Source organism: Pinus tabuliformis, chromosome 9, assembly GCF_031772625.1.
Source record: "Pinus tabuliformis cultivar Carrire ecotype Pingquan chromosome 9, CPIR1, whole genome shotgun sequence".
Classification (NCBI taxonomy): domain Eukaryota; kingdom Viridiplantae; phylum Streptophyta; class Pinopsida; order Pinales; family Pinaceae; genus Pinus; species Pinus tabuliformis.
Window position 1 is genome coordinate 261,894,039 of NC_142307.1, and position 16,424 is coordinate 261,910,462.

At 31.2% G+C, this 16,424-nt stretch overlaps 1 protein-coding gene across 1 annotated transcript; it reads right to left on the reverse strand.

Moving 5' to 3' along the window:
- Nucleotides 1-3,548: 3,548 nt before the first annotated feature.
- On the reverse strand, nt 3,549-5,584 carry LOC149148191 (putative phospholipid hydroperoxide glutathione peroxidase). Its single transcript, XM_089445070.1, has 6 exons — nt 5,261-5,584; nt 5,055-5,131; nt 4,752-4,813; nt 4,458-4,576; nt 4,149-4,316; nt 3,549-3,971 (listed from the first exon to the last, which is right to left on the reverse strand). The coding sequence occupies exons 1-6, from the start codon at nt 5,312-5,314 to the stop codon at nt 3,933-3,935; spliced, it is 519 nt and encodes a 172-aa protein (XP_089301196.1). The 5' UTR covers nt 5,315-5,584; the 3' UTR covers nt 3,549-3,932.
- Nucleotides 5,585-16,424: the final 10,840 nt, after the last annotated feature.

The following is a 16,424-nucleotide window of genomic DNA, read 5'->3' on the forward strand; positions in this document are numbered from 1 at the left end:
CAACGGAGGCGAGGCTGGAAATGTCATCGCCCAAAAATTATAATAAACATGACTAAAATTTATTGCATTTTTAATATGGTCACTACTCAAACACCATTCGTATACACAAGAAACGAACCCTAACTCTATTGTTGTGTTTACCTAGCTACAATTACCAAGATTTCATTAATTCAAAAGAAAACCAATCCTGATTTTGAAATAGAAGGAAAAAAACAAAAAAATTTAGAAGCATAAAAACCCTCAATTTTGCTTCAATGCTCTGAAAATACCAATATCCTCACTTTTCTATTGAGCATCAAACTCCTCCTGTGGGACCTTGGTCCACAAGCCCTCCTGGAGAAGAGCCTTGAAGCATTTAGTTGTCATGTAACTAGCGAGCTGGTTTAGAGTTTTACAAAAGGAGGGCATGGCTTTGACACAGGAGAGTAGATCGGACATCAAAACAAAGTTCAGTTCTTGGGTTTGATTGAGGTCAACATGTTGGCTCAGAGTTTTATAGAGGACGAGCATGGCTTTGACATAGGAGAACAAATCGAACATCAAAACAAAGTTCAGTTCTTGGGGATGAGTTTAGTTCTTGTGGTGATTGAGCTAGGCGACTATAATGAACTTTCAACCAATTTCCAGCGCATTTTCCACCGCCTATGATCATCCAAAGGCTGAAAATCTTTTAATTGTCTAACCCATAGGATGGACAGCTCAAAACGATACACAGTGGCACATGAGTGGAGTTCTTCCTAGACGGAAAGCCTTACGGTGTAATTACATGAATTCATATGTATTATGAACTAAGGTGAGTTTGAGATGAGCATGTTACCCCTTAAAAAATGGATTCCATGTTCCCCGTATATCTTCAAGGCAATAATTTATTTTGAATGGTAAAATATGGACATTGTTATTATAAAAACTATTAAGCTTAACAATGAAAATTTAGGATGAGAAACTGGGAATGTTGGTAAAAAAACAAAAAACGACCAAAGTATGGAATCGAGGAGAGTGAATTGAAATTTGCAATAAAGATATTCAACTACTTAAGTTAAGAGGGAAATAGAAATTATTCTACTTAAGTTAAGAGGGAAATGGAAATTAAGAATGTTAATTTAAAAATGAGTCAGGTATAAGAATGACGGGAGCAAAATGAAATTTGCAATAGAGATACTCTACACGTGAGAAGAAAAGACCTTAGATCAAGTCACTCAATAAATATGTAATAAATCTTTTTTATTAAATATGAAATGATGTAAAATATACAAATGATAAATATTAAGTAAAAAATATGTTATATTCACAATATTCAATGGGTTTAGTTAACTTCATTTTCCAACATTTTTAATATGATATAACTGAAAAGAGAAAGAAATGAGGGAGTGATATTTATTAATTTAGACTTTCTTGTTTAGGTGAAACTTGTAACTATTCAAAAAATAATGACATGATTAAAAGATATAAAAAAAAAGAGAGTTTTGAGTTACAACAATATGTGCATTTTACATTACTTTGTGATTTAAATTTAATTAATTTTTGTATAGTTGCTAAAGTTAATAATTTTTTACTAAGTTGTTCATTGCATTCATCTTATTAAAGCGTATCAATTTTAGTGTATGATGGATAAAATGCTATAAGGAAAAAATTTCTTACTAAATTAATGATTAATTATATAGAATGGTAACGAAACCATTGCACCTAGTAAAGGAAGTTCAAAGTGAAATAATCCATAATAATTAGATGATTTGAGATCTTGAGCACCTTAAAACAAGAAGAATATATATATATATATATATATATATATATATATATATATATATATATATATATATATATATATATATATCTATATATAATTTTAATTTAATTTGATTTTTATATTTTCAACAAATAAGATGATTGTTACACTGAATTCATTATGTTGCATATATTTCATTGTTCATAAAATGGATAGTTTTTAACTATATTTTCAATGCATTGCTCTTGGTATGTACATTTATTTCAATGTTTGTATAATAGATAAATGTGAATATTATGCTCTATGTGTTGTTTTCAATGGTTTTTATAGTGGATAAAGAAAACATTTTCTTAGTATTTTGATTCCATAGAACTATAAGAAAAATACTATACTTGGTAAAGAAAATTAATTGTGAGGTATATTGTCTTATATTGTAATCACAAACAAAGAATTAAAGGGGAAGCTCATATGAGCTCCAAATCACAAGCTAATAGATTGCAATGATGAAGTAAAAGGCCACATGATTTGAACATCTTCCATTACAAAGGCTTGACTTGTGAGAACCCAAACTAGGTGATCATATATGTCCCACTTATTAGCTTTTGTTAGGCTTGAGTGATTACGAATTCATAGCATAAGGTCCAATGAAATTGGAATTTCGAGCTCTTCAAGTCAAAACCTAAAGGATGGGTAGTCTCTTGGAATTCCAAGTGCATTAAATCCATTGTATTGTATATATTTCAATATTCATAAAGTTCATAGTTTTTAGGTAAGTTATTCATCGCATTGTTTTGAATATAATGCATTAATTTTAGTGTTTGTATGATAAATACGTTTGATTTACTCTATTTTGTGTGTTGATTTTACTGTTTATACATTAGATAAAGAGTACATGAAAAATGTTTTATTATTGTATTGACACGCTGGATTAGATAGAGTTGTAGTGAAATATTAAACCTAGTAATATTTCCCAAGAGGTCATGTAAATCTCATTTCTCCAACTTCTATTGGCTTTGGGTGCCTAAGAATCTATAACAAAAGGGCATATGAACTTAAAATTGTAAGATGATCATTTCGAAATCCCAAGATTGTGGCAATCTTCTAGAATCACAAGTGCACTAGGGGTAGGTGCTAGAGTTCTAATTCATTGATACTTCTCTAATTTGTATAAGTATACTTTATGCTAGCCATATTTTGTTGGTTTTATGAATGGAGTATTTCCTAAGGCTTCATGAAGTCACAATAATTAATGTTATAGAAAGCAATTATTAATAGTAGAAAAAAATATTGGTAGAGTGTAACGTTTATTCCAACATCTTCAAGTTAAAGATTTCAATGGTCTTTGATTTGAACCTCATTTCTTATATGGTCAATATGAAAAGATATGTAAATTCACTTCCTATTATCTTCTTGTTATTCAACTTATTCCTTGTGTAGCTTTTGAAGTGACCAACTTAATAGTGCTTTCTAGATTATAGATGATATTTACTAAATTCAAAGGATAAAAAACAAATCATCTAAAATTGTGATGTTGTAGAGATTTGAAAACCTAAATTTATTTTAATATCTAATAAATATAAACTTCCAATAAAACTCAACTAAAATAACACATTAAAAATAATATATTAAAAAAATTCAATAATAAAATTATCCCAATACATTTTTATAAATTTTAAAATTACAAAATAACATATTACAATTTTAAAAATTTTAAATTACAAAATAACACATTACAATTTTAAAATTGAAAATAATATATTAAAAATTTATCAGTAATAAAATTACGCCAATGCATTTTTATAAATTATAAAATTACACATTACAATTTCCCTTTAAACGCGAAAGTAGTAATGAATTCAGTTAAGCTTTAACTTAAAATATCAACATGGTTCAGATAATTAAATTACATTGAAATATAAGTATTGTCATGATATAAATTGAAGCACATGAAAAATAATACATAAACCACAGTGTATCCGATAAAAAAACGGACTTTAACCAACAGATAAACGGCCTAACAATGTTCCTTCAATCTTGTGCAACTCCAATAAAATAAGTATTTGATAAACGGCCTCACAATGCTCCCTTGAATCTTGTGCCGCAAATGGAATACTCTCTCGTTGAATTGCTGCTGCTGCTTCTATTTCACCAACCTAAATGCCATTATATGCTGTTTCTTAACCGAATCAAGCAATTCCTAACAACTCCTTCACATCTTTGCAATTCCTAACAACTTCTTTACATCTTTCTGCATACATCAAATGGAAAATATTAGTATCTCTTGCTATATTATACTATGAGTTCCTTTAATATCCTAAACTTTTTAATCAAAACCCTCTAAATGCTAATGTTCTTTTGCAGAGCAACCAATTAGAGAGCGATTGAATCTGCAAATCTGCATCAGGAGGAGGATTTATCCAGGCACCTCAATACTCAATGGAGACGTAGTTGGAGCATATCGTTCAACAACATTTCCATCTTTGTCCACCAAAAATTTAGTGAAGTTCCACTTTATGTCTTCTCCAGAAATCCCCCCTGTGCTCGACTTCAAGAACTTGTACACAGGAGCTGCACTACTACCATTAACTTCCACCTACATTACAGAGCTGCCAATTTAGCACCCAGGATATCAAGAATCAACCAGATGGATTGGTTGAGTTTAAATGAATCCTCCTATTGCAGAACAAGAAGAAGTAATATGAGAAAGTATAAAAAACAGAAATAAGATGCAAACCTTGTCAAATATGGGAAACTCTGCTTTAAAACGACTGCAGGCTACTTCTACAATTTGTTCATTATCACCAGGTTCCTGTCCACCAAACTGATTACATGGGAAAGCCAGTATTTCTAATCCTGGGAATAAAAAATGTTATTGTGGGCATAAAACTGATCAGTAATAGACTAATGTAGTGTCAAGACAGGAATGGAAACAGAACGACCTAAAATAACTGACCCAGGGATCCTATTCCCATACCATAAAAATTTAAGAATTATTTGATCAGGTTAACCAGGTATGTTGGGATAGTACCTTGATCCTTGTACTTTGCATACAGTTCATTTAGCTCAGTATAGTTAGAGGTAGTCAACCCACTGCAGGACAAAGAACAGAGAGTCCCCAGTTAGTCAAGTTTATAAATGGGACAACTTCAGTAACAAAACAAATAGTCCTGCATAATCCTCCATATTTTAGAACTAGACCTTATAAAAGCCTTGATCTGACAAAATTACAGAGCCACAAGCCCTAAAAATTCTTCTTTTCTCTTTCTAATAACAAAAAGTTATATCCATTATGAAACCATTGATCTCAAACCGAAGGAAAAGGTAGAATTACCATTGAGAGGCAACATTGACGATGATCAAAACCTTGCCCCTGTAGATGCTGAGATCCACGTCATTACCCCTAATGTCCTACATTCAATTTAACACTGTCCATTCAGGATCTCACATGCAAATGGGTGTACCAGAGATAGCAATTCAAAGAAATAATACCAGAGAATGCAATTCAAAGAAATAAATTAAAATTAAAATACAGGTTACCTTGACTGTGAGGTCGTGGACCGAGGAATACTGTTCTGATGAGGTCCCACTCATAGCTGCAAAATGAGCGGAGAAAGCAAGACAGAAAAGATCAAAATCTGTATTGATTACTCTTAGTTTGATCCAAAAGGAAGGGCCTGAGAGTGATTTAGTACTATAAGAAACTACAAAGTGAAGGGCACGAGGGCTACAGAGGGTTTATGGGGTTTATATAGACGTGTTCTGGATATGAGTAACGCAGGGCCGGGGGAACACGGGGACGCGCATACGAGTGATGGGGTCCAAGAAAATGGGGATTTAGTGTGTGAATAAGGATAAGCACGAGTGGGTCCTTGTATGAGCCTTTCAAAAGTGGTGGTATAAAACAAAGGAAGGGAAGCAAAGTTGCGATAGTTCATAAATTGTGGTGTAGATTAGTTGTAGTTTGGTGGGAGTCTGCCACAGGGTGCCTAGACACCGCCATCTTCACAATGTGCAAATGATGTTAAAACGTGCTCTTTTGGTCTTCTAGAGAAGGGTTTCTAGAAAAGGTCCATGACATCTCAATTTGAGAGAAAGAGCAGCATGTATGATAGATGTATTGAGATCGTAGGTGGAAATTTTCTAGAATAGTTGAATTGGGTAATGTGTTCATGTTTAATTTATGTTTAAACAAAGAAGAATTGAAATTTTAACAATACAAGTATTTTTATTTATGAATTTAATATATAAAATTTGTCATGTGAATGGTTATAAGTTTAGTGGGAAAATTATAAAATACCTGGTATTAAATTTATCTTATTTTTATTGTTATAAGAAAATTTAAATGGCATCAATATTATAAGTAATTTCAATAAAATAAATATTTTTTAAAAATAAATAATTGAATTTAATATAATTTTGAGAAAATAGAGTATAATAAAATATTTTGGTATAGAATGGAGTTGAGAAAGTATTGATGTTTTCAATTTTTATTAATTATTTTTATTTTTATTTATGAATTAGAGATTGAGATGTCCGTGGATTTAGATCTCAATGTTCAAAAAATTTAATTCAATGGGTTAGTTTGAGCGTTAAATAATCTAAATCATAAAGTAAGGTTGCCAAAATTTTAATTAGTTAATTTATGTTGGAAACCATCCTAAAAATGAGAGAAAGTACTTAAAAGGTTTCCTCAATTGTATATTCCATTAAAAAATGATATATTGTTATTTATCTTTATGAGATTAAGTTTTACAAAAAAATTGCAACATTGATATCTTCTAACTTAAGGATGTCTTAGTATTATTGGCTTTCTTTGCACAAACTTGACAAGTTGTGTTAGTTGCTTAAATCTTCATGTCAAACTGAGTGTCTCTTATTATTTGTTATTATATATTTTATTGTTCTTAAATATACTTATATTTACTTTTAAGTATCTCCTATGTATTATCACTAGTTTCAAACTTGGTTGCCTTATAAAATGAAACTCTCAAAATCTAATCTCACTAGCAATATTTGACTAAAGATAAAATAAGGATATGAGGGTGAGATTTGATCTACTTATGTGTGCATGGGTTATGAGACCATTAATATAACCCTCTAGGTGCAACCTCATGTTCCATCACTATCTTAAAGTGGCCTGTGACTTTTACAATTAGTAACTCTTGCGAAAATTGAACCTTATTCAAGGGTGAAAAACTCTTTGCTTTTTACTCTTAAATTCAACCACTTTAAATCACTTTTTTTTAATTATTATTATAAAAAAAATTATATCAATTTTATTAACTCTACATCTTCTTTATTCTTTAAAAAAGATTATTTTTTTATTTTATTAACATTTTTATTCATTTTATTTATTGCCATTATGTTGAATATGGCATTTTATTTTTAACTACTAAAATTAAATACTTCGTATTAAAGTACATTCTTATGGATATCTTCCACCCTACCCTTTAAGAAACCAAAACCAAAATTATAAATGTATATCCTTATATCCATCACTTATAACCATTGAAGGTTTCCAAACACTAAACTTCTTTACATAATTCACATACTCAGTTTTAGTATTAAATTGCAATTGTTTTCATTTTTAATAATGGATAATTCGTTATTTTATTATTTATTTATAATAATAAAAAAGTCTTTTTCCATAACAATTATCCCTGAAGGGTTTGTTTTCTAAATCCTTTACTTAAAACTATTTTCTAACACTTTAATTTTATTTGTTCTTGATGATGGATGGAGTATCTACTTGAAATATTAAACATTTCAAAAGTTCTTGTACAATTTATTTTCAAAAATTCAAACAATGTAACATGAAATTGACAAGAGATATTTAAAAAGTATTAATAACAAATAAAATCAATGTCGATCATAAATAAACTATTTCAATATATGTGTGTATGTGTACAAATTTGATATTGGAATATTTTACTTAAAACATATATTGGAATACTTTATGTATGGTGGTATTGATTTTTTTAGTTATATATATAGACACAGAGACTCTAAATATATCATCCACAAAATGGAATCAAGTGCCTTGCTAGGTGAAATGCTATTTGAGAGTGAAATTTCTGGAAGAAAAATTTGCACCTCAAGAGATTTCATCATTCTCAAAGCATAATAAATTTAGTGTTAAAATATATCTATATTAGTATGTTGGTGTAATCTCCTTTAAAAAAAACGTACAAGTTTTCTACTCACATCATAAATACATCATAAAATAGAACTTTTCTTAAATAAACATACAAAACTAAAATACAAATTCAATAAATATAAACCAATTATTACAACCACCATTATATTACATGACATTAACAAATAAAGTACAACATAATATAGTTCACCATTACACAAGAAAGCAACATTAAGAAGATTTGGCTAAATGGAAAATACTCCATATTTTATGTGAATGGTTAATATTGTAATATCTTATTTTAGACGCATGAGATATATTGGATTATATATAAATTTAAAAATATGTTGTTAAAATGAAACTGTGTGAGTTTAAATAAATGACCTTGTATGCAAATGATGTAAATATGCTTGCATGAATTCCTAATGTAGAGCTCAAAGATAAGACTTTACTAGTGAATGGTTAGGCATGGTAGAATTATTTAAATACACTTATATGGACTCATGGTAACTTTAAGCAAGGTTTTATAGCAAAATCAAGTTAGGGAAATATTAATGTTGGAATATAATATATAAGGGTCGAAGATGTCATTGCAAAGAGAATGTTTGGAGTTATAATGCATTGGAATAGATCTCATTTCTTGTCTAGCATGTGCTTTAAATGAAACCATCCACCTACATTGACTTAGAAACTAAATCGTTTAATACATGAAGAGATTGGTGTGGATGTGTTCTCACATAATTATTGTAACATGAGTCAAGTATCATTAGTGGGAAGCATACGAGTACTTTATTCTCTTAGTCAAAAGAAATTCCAACCATCATTCCCCTCAATTCTCTATCATTGTTTTATTCACACTATGATTCTAAGACAGACATTCTATTGAGACACACTCATGATGCATTCTCCCTTGAAAACCATTAATAAATATAGAAATTGACATAAAATAGTCATATGAAAGACAAATTATTGACCTTGGATGAGAGAAAGATGGTTGTAGTGGAGAAAAGATGTTGGGAAGATTAGCCATCCTTCACACATGGTGTATTTGTTGCCCATTGGATGTGTGAGAGCTAAGTGTTATTCTTTCAAGCTATTCCCATAAATCATTCAGTGGATTAGATTCTTTCTTCCTGAACTAAGGGGTATTAGAACACAAGGCACTATTAAGAAAATAAGGGAAATATATTATTCACATTATTTATGGAAATGTAAGAGAATTTCATGGTCTTTTATTGGTTAGATGAGATGCTTGAGTCTTCTATAGTAAGCATATTGGCTGAGTCATGAGAGAAAATGAGTTGGTTTGAGCGAGCCAGAAGTGAGTAGCTTTGTTCTTTTGGCCATGTAGCCTCATCACTTAGTGGGTAACTTTTGCAAAAGATAGTCATGGTTAGGTAGAAATTTTTCCTAGAAAATTATTTTTTTGGACTTTCTACTATTAAAACATAAGTTTTATTTATGTATTTATAAATCCACAATATAATGTTATTTATTTCTTTGAAGATGCATATGTGTGAAAAAGAAAACTAAAACTTCTAAAAATTAAAATTGAGTTGCCATGAAATATGTTAATGTATATTTATGTATTTCACTGCATTTGGAAAATTGTATACTTAAGTATATTTAAAATTTATTTTAAACTTTTTAGAATGAAATCATTTTTTGAAATCAAAATTTTCATCCTGTATTTAATAACTCATATTTACATAAAATAAAAATGTATTGTTTTTTTTAAATATCTTAACACATAAACTTAACATATCATTAAAAATTAAATCCACTAAATTCATAAATAAACAAAATTATAATGTAATTAATCCTTTCATTAATTATTTTATTTTTATTTTTTAAATTTATAAATAATATAACTAAATTTAAATGTATAGAAAATACTAACTCTATAAATAATCTCTATTAAGGCCACAACTACCAAAGGCCAAAGAATTAAGCTTGAATACAGACTCAAATATAAAATAACAATTTATTTTTTTTAATTATATAGAACCCTTGATTTCTCAATCTAATATTTTTAAAATGATGGTTTAATTTACCTGAATTTTATATATAAATATTTTCTTCTATTTCATTTTTAAAAATATTTAAATTAATTAATTTATCTAATTTAGTTTATATATATAAATTAAAAGATAGAACAAAGTTAAGTCAGTAAATTGTCTTATGTCTTTTAGTGGAAATTGTGCTCTAAGTTAATTAACCATGCAATTGCCAAAAAGCTTCTATTCAAAGTTAAATAAAATTTTCACCAATGTTATTTTAATTTGTTTTGTTTTTTTAAATAGAATAATTATTAATTGATTAAATAAATAAAGATAAAGTTTATTTATATATATAAATTTATATTCCAATTAAATAATCTAAATATTATATATAAATGTTTGAGCTATCTTCTCTCATATGAATAATTTCTTATTAGTCCCTGCCTGGACTATAGCGATCGATAGATCGTTGACCGCCTATTAATCCATTAGTTGACCATGTTTTTTTTTGCGTTATCATGGTTTAACCAATGTTTTAAAATAACAATTTTCGTCTATCAAAATTTTAACCAAAGTTTTTGGCTGGGCAAAAAAGGACCTCTTATTGCAGGCTTCGCTTATCCCAATGTAGATTGAAGTGACCAGAGCATTTACTTTGCCATTTTACCCAAAGTTCGAGCTTTAAATTCGTTATATAAATTTTTGAAGATCGTATACTAAGTTTTATTTTGCAACCTCGTTTTAGATTTAAGTGATCAATGCATTTACTTTGTCGTTTTAACCTAAGTTCGACCTTTAAACTCGTTATTTAAGTGATCAATGCATTTACTTTGTCGTTTTAACCTAAGTTCGACCTTTAAACTCGTTATATAATTTTTTGAAGATCATATCTTAGGTTTTATTTTGAGGACAACTGCGCTTCTGCATGCAGGTTTGAGGCCAGGTGTGTTTTTGCATGTAGGCACATTGATAAAGGTGTCCAACTGTGGCTTGCAGCGGACTGTGTATAATATCATGAACTAACCCAACCCTATGAGGTAAATAGTGGATGTCTATGAGTTATAGCTCCAGTCTGTTCAATTCCGATCAGAGATAGAAGTACGTTCCATTGGTGTCAAGGGAATACACTGTCAACACTCTACCTTCAGGTTTGATTCATCGCCTGAACGAATACCTCTAATCTATTTGTCTTTGTTTGCAGCCATGTTCTCCAACTACTACCTTGTTTCCTCCAGCAGAGTCACAGCGATAAGAGGATGGCCCTCCCGCAGAGGTAAGAGTTTTTTCAGAGTTTCGAAATGGGTATTCCTCTGCTTCTCCCAGCGTGAGTAGATGCACAGGCACTAACTTTTGCATGGTTCTTCCAGGTATTCGATTCTCCCTTGTCCGGTGCGGCTCCTTCACAGGTAAGAAGGGGCTTGTAGCATTCGGTTTTTCTTCCGGTTTAATATTGTTTAAGAATCTCATATGGCTTTAACTTCTAACTTGCCATTGCAGTTTGTCATGCGTTTTTCCAAAAGTGCGGATTCAGATGGGTGGGTTGTTAACAGGGAAATTCATCTTCTGTCCTCAGGTTGGTTCTGCCATGAAATCCTCTGGCGGTTTGCGAATTGAAGAGTTTTCCTTCGGGCATACATTTTCTTGTGAATGCTTCATCATCAAACATATTCATACAGTCGAATTTTCTAATGTCAAATTCCATTCGTAGGTTGATTATCATATGATATGTTAAACATTTTACATCAATAATGTTGAAGATGATTTGTAAGCATGATAAAAATAATAGTGATAGCCTTGATTTTCATATTGTATGTGAAATGTTTTACATTAGTGGATGTCAAGATGATTTGCAAGCAGGACACAAATACCAGCTTTATTATCTCGTCATATGTCAAATTTTTAGCTGATGTTAGTTAATTTGTATAAGAATGTTAAATGTTTAGATATATAATTTATATTTTTTATTTTATTAACAAGATCAATGATTAATTTTGCAATTTGTTTTCCAACAAATTTCATATTTGTATTTTAATTTCATCACTTTATGCCACACGATCATTTAAAACAAGTTGTTGCATTGCGTATGGTATACCTGCCGAATAAGGATTATCATCTGTTATCTACTGCAAGGAATGTACGTGCACAGATGGTGACCGAATTCTAATTGATGGAATAAACAGAAACCCAAAATCAAGATGAGTTGAATAACTAAACATTAACAATAATGCATAGGTGTTGGAAATATCGAATGGTTAGCCAAAATAAGTTGCGAGGTTTTGCACTCTCACAACATACTCAACTATCTCAAATACATTTCACAATTCTCTTCTATCTATCCTTTTCGATATTGCCATTCTTCTTGATTTCTCCCTGTTCAGAACTCATTATTTGTCATTTTTTCTCTTTACTTTCATTGCTAAATTTGTCTTCCTTGCATAATTCTACATAGTACTTGGTGAGGCTGGATCTCCGGTTGATCCATGCTTAAAGCATGTTGTCCAAATGGCGGAGATACTTGAGCTCGAGAGAGGAGAGGCACGTGGCTTGCATGCAAGATCAACTTGCCTCCTCAAATGTCTATTTACCGTTTTAGTTTTTTTCAATTATTATTTATTTCTACATATATTAATTGTTTTACTTTTTAAACAAATAAAATGTTTGTGGAGAGACCATACTCAAAGTGGATTTGGTCTTTCTGCGCTGGGCTATTTATGGGATGCACAAAAAGAGAAACTCTATCTATAGCTTGAATATGTGATCTTGATATTTTACTTAATGAATAAAAAAACATTTGATTAATGATAACCATAATAATTTCTTTTTCTACATTTTCTATTTTACTGTTTTTGAGCATATATCTTCTTTAAAATTTTACATTTTTAATGTAACACTGTTTTTTAATGAATACCCATATCTTAACACATTCACTTCGAATACTGCCGCAAGAAACCAGATCTGGTCTTGCTATTCCATTCCGCTGAAAACCTACTTCGCCCTGCTCATGCGCTCGTCAACCTACTAAGCTTGGGACGGGTTAGCATCTACCGATACAGTTCCTATTGAGTGCAATTACATCAATCCATTTGTGTTGTCCCTGCAGACCCCGGCAGGGACTACCGCCACGGCAGTGGCTCCTTGTTAAATTTACTATCAAAATTCAAAAACTTTATATTAATTTTAATTTCCACATTCTATTTTTAAGGAATTCTCACGAATTTCATTGAAATTTTGTTAAAAGATAATAAAATAGGCCTATAAATATATATATATATATATATATATATATATATATATATATATATATATATATATATAATCATGATCTATATATCTAAAAAAGTTACGTCCTTGAAAGAGGAGTAATCTAGAATCATATACTTCAATATCATTTGGTGTGGTTTTAATAAGATTTATTGTGCAAAATTTTATAGCTAAACTAATATTATATGATAAATCTAAGATAATAGAAACACCCAGGGGCATGATACATTGTGGACCTCAAACGAATTATGAAAAGTTCTTGGAACAACTCAAACATTTTAACTAGTTAACCAACTTATTTTTCTTTTTTGACTACCTTTGTGATACATAGTTTTTGCATAGCCTTAAATCCTTGGAACTAATTGGAAGTTTCTAGCCTCTCTTCCTTTTCCACTGATAAAGAAAGTAAAGAAAACTGTTTGTATACATAAATTAATCTCCAATTTTCAACAACATAAACTAGTATTAGTGATGCAGGAGAATCAACCCCAAGTCGATTAATTTTGTCTAGACCTAAGAGGGTCATGAAAATTTCCTAGAAAGAAGGGATTTTCCTCCATTTTTGTACAAATAGGAAATGGTGAATTCTTCATGGAAATATATGTGTCTTGATTTTAGAAAGAATATGGGTTGTTAGGTTTTTTTTGTGAGTTGCTATTTTTCCCAAGCGGACCTTTGTAATTAGAACAAGTGCCAAACTAACTTATTACCTAGTTTTAGGAGCTGAGACAGATGTCCAAATAATGTTTGTTTTGTTCGAAGATATTCTAGCAATTCAAAAGACATATATGTATGTATAGTTTAAGTTAAAAATGTAGTCTAGTAGATATATTTCGACAGGTAGAGCTTGAATAACCTAGAAAGAGCTCGAACTAAGAGCCCATATGGACCCTCTGTAAATATTTTTGGTTTGGAGCAATATAACAAGTTTTCTTTGTGCATGTGTGGTTATAGGTGTGTGTGTGTACTCTTATTCCATATGGGCTATGCACATTTTGGGTCCCTGCATATTCATATTGCAACAAAGATGCGTAAGTTTGGTGTCATCTTGGAAAGCACGTTGTATTAGACAACTCTCTGGGCCTCGAAAATTTGACAGTTTGTACCAGATTTAAGATCAAGACCCTGAGTCCATGATGAAGAAGAGTAAGGTTGGTTTGGAGTGGCCTTACCTCTCAATTGGTTGAAGTAAATTGTTCGAGTTCGAGATCAAGCCATGGTACCTTCATTCCATGTTTAATGTTAGTTTCAAGGTGCGCAACACCACTCTCTTGGATCAAGAGACATTTGTGATTGTGCTAGTCTTCGAAGTTGGGTTCTTTTAAAACAATGAGGAGAGAGGAACTTGACCTTTGTCTGAGTATTATCATTAAGAGGAAAGTGGAATGCTTAGTACAAGTGATCCATATTCTCTCAACTACCGAAATTAACCAGGATATTTTACTTATGTGATGTTAACAGAATTGCATGTGAAAGAGTATGAAAGACCACATGTGCATATTTTAAAGAAGAGGAAACATAAAGACAACCATCAAATCAAAGAACACACACAACTTGATAATGGAGTTCACCTAGTGTGAGTTACTTCTTTGGGGCTGGTGTCAAGAGTGGGGAGGTCACTTAATTAAATGCTACAAGATGATGATGAGAACATGATGCATTCTTTGTCAAATACAAGCAAAGACTCCCTTAACTAGAGTGGAACGTCTCTCCATGAGATATTCTCCTATAAGAACTCTCACTCATAAAATCTCTCCTTCAACATGACAAAATATCAAACTCTCACATGAAGTGGCATGCAAAGATCCTCTCCCAAAGTGGCAAACAGGGATCTCAACATCAAATCATCCTCTCAGCATAAATAAAAAAAAGACATGGAAGTAATGCATCTTATACCTCCACTTCTGGGGATGGACTGAAAATGCATGATTATGTTGAGGAAATGGACTACATAGTTGAATTTCTAGAGAAAAATTGGTTCAAATGAGTATAAACTCGACTTCCTTTTGGATTGGTCAAATATGGACCCTCGGGAATCTCAAACATTTCCCTAAAGATTATTTTCCACTGGTTAAATGGAATTCAGTTATCCATATGAAAAATCTGATCACACCATCATATTCCTTGTGAAAAACTGAGAAAAATGAGTATAAACTTGGCCTGGTTCTTAGAACGACATTTTCGGGCCTCGAGGGAATCTCAAAGATTTTGTTATGTAACCAACTCACAAGATAGAAGAAAAGATAGATCAATGACTTCAAAATCAACCTCTTCGAGGGGAAAACCTTCTTTACATTACACAAATGAATAATTCTTGGATGATACAAATGACAAAACCTCCTTTCTATATATAGGAGTCTAAGGGGTCACAATATAATCAAAGACGACCTAACAATAATAATACAAGGGCACAACAATAACAATAGTGGGCTTCTATGGAGCATAATAATAACAATATGGGGATAATAGGGGTACAACAATAACAATAAGGGCTACAATGACAATAGCAATGGGGGAATCACTAGTATTATAGGGACCTAACATGCCCTTCAAAAGTGTTGTCCTCAATTCTTGAGTAGTTCTGGATGCTTCTGTATAAAATTCTCACCCTCCCATAAGGAATCTTCAGTGGTAAGTTCTTCCACTTAATGAGATACTCTAAAATTGATCGATTTCGTAGCTGTCAAGTTCTTGTTTCTGTGACTGCTTCAGGTTCCAACATGATTTTTCCTTCCTCGTCAAGTTATGGCAATATTGTTTGAACTCGGAGTTTGTCACCTATAACCTTCTTTAAGAATGAAACATGGAAAACTAGGTGCACTCAGGAAGCTACCGGAAGCTCCAATTTGTATGCCATAGTACCAATCTTTTGCAACACCTTGTACGGACCATAATACTTTGGTGATAATTTGTTATCCTTGTTAGCTTTCTTGAGGGACATTTGTTTATATGGTTTTAGTTGTAGGAATACCTAGTCACCTACATCAAAACTTCTTTTGTTGCAATGTGATCTACTTGTTGTTTCATTCTATTCTACGCCAAAGTGAGTGTTGAAAATGCAACAAGATGATGGAGCTTAGTGGAAAGGAGTCGTCTTCACTAAGTGGGCCCGCAGGCTATTTTTGGCGCAAAGTCTATTTTTAGACATATGGATCATGGTCTATGAGTTGCAGGATGCTATTTGTGGATGATTGGTCATGTTGGTAAAAATAGATGGACCTCTATTTTTAGACATATGGGCGGAGTCTATTTTTAGACTTCCAGGCTAAAAATAGAACAGTCGGATATTATTAGCTCTTAATAA

Bases quoted from the DNA above. Each gene is read 5' to 3' on its own strand.
- LOC149148191 (XM_089445070.1), bottom strand. From the start codon at position 5,314: ATGAGTGGGACCTCATCAGAACAGTATTCCTCGGTCCACGACCTCACA. The intron at 4,814-5,054 runs GTAATTCTACCT...TTTGTCCTGCAG, and splicing joins GTCAATGTTGCCTCTCAATG to TGGGTTGACTACCTCTAACT. The intron at 4,317-4,457 runs GTTTGCATCTTA...TCTGTAATGTAG, and splicing joins AGTTTCCCATATTTGACAAG to GTGGAAGTTAATGGTAGTAG.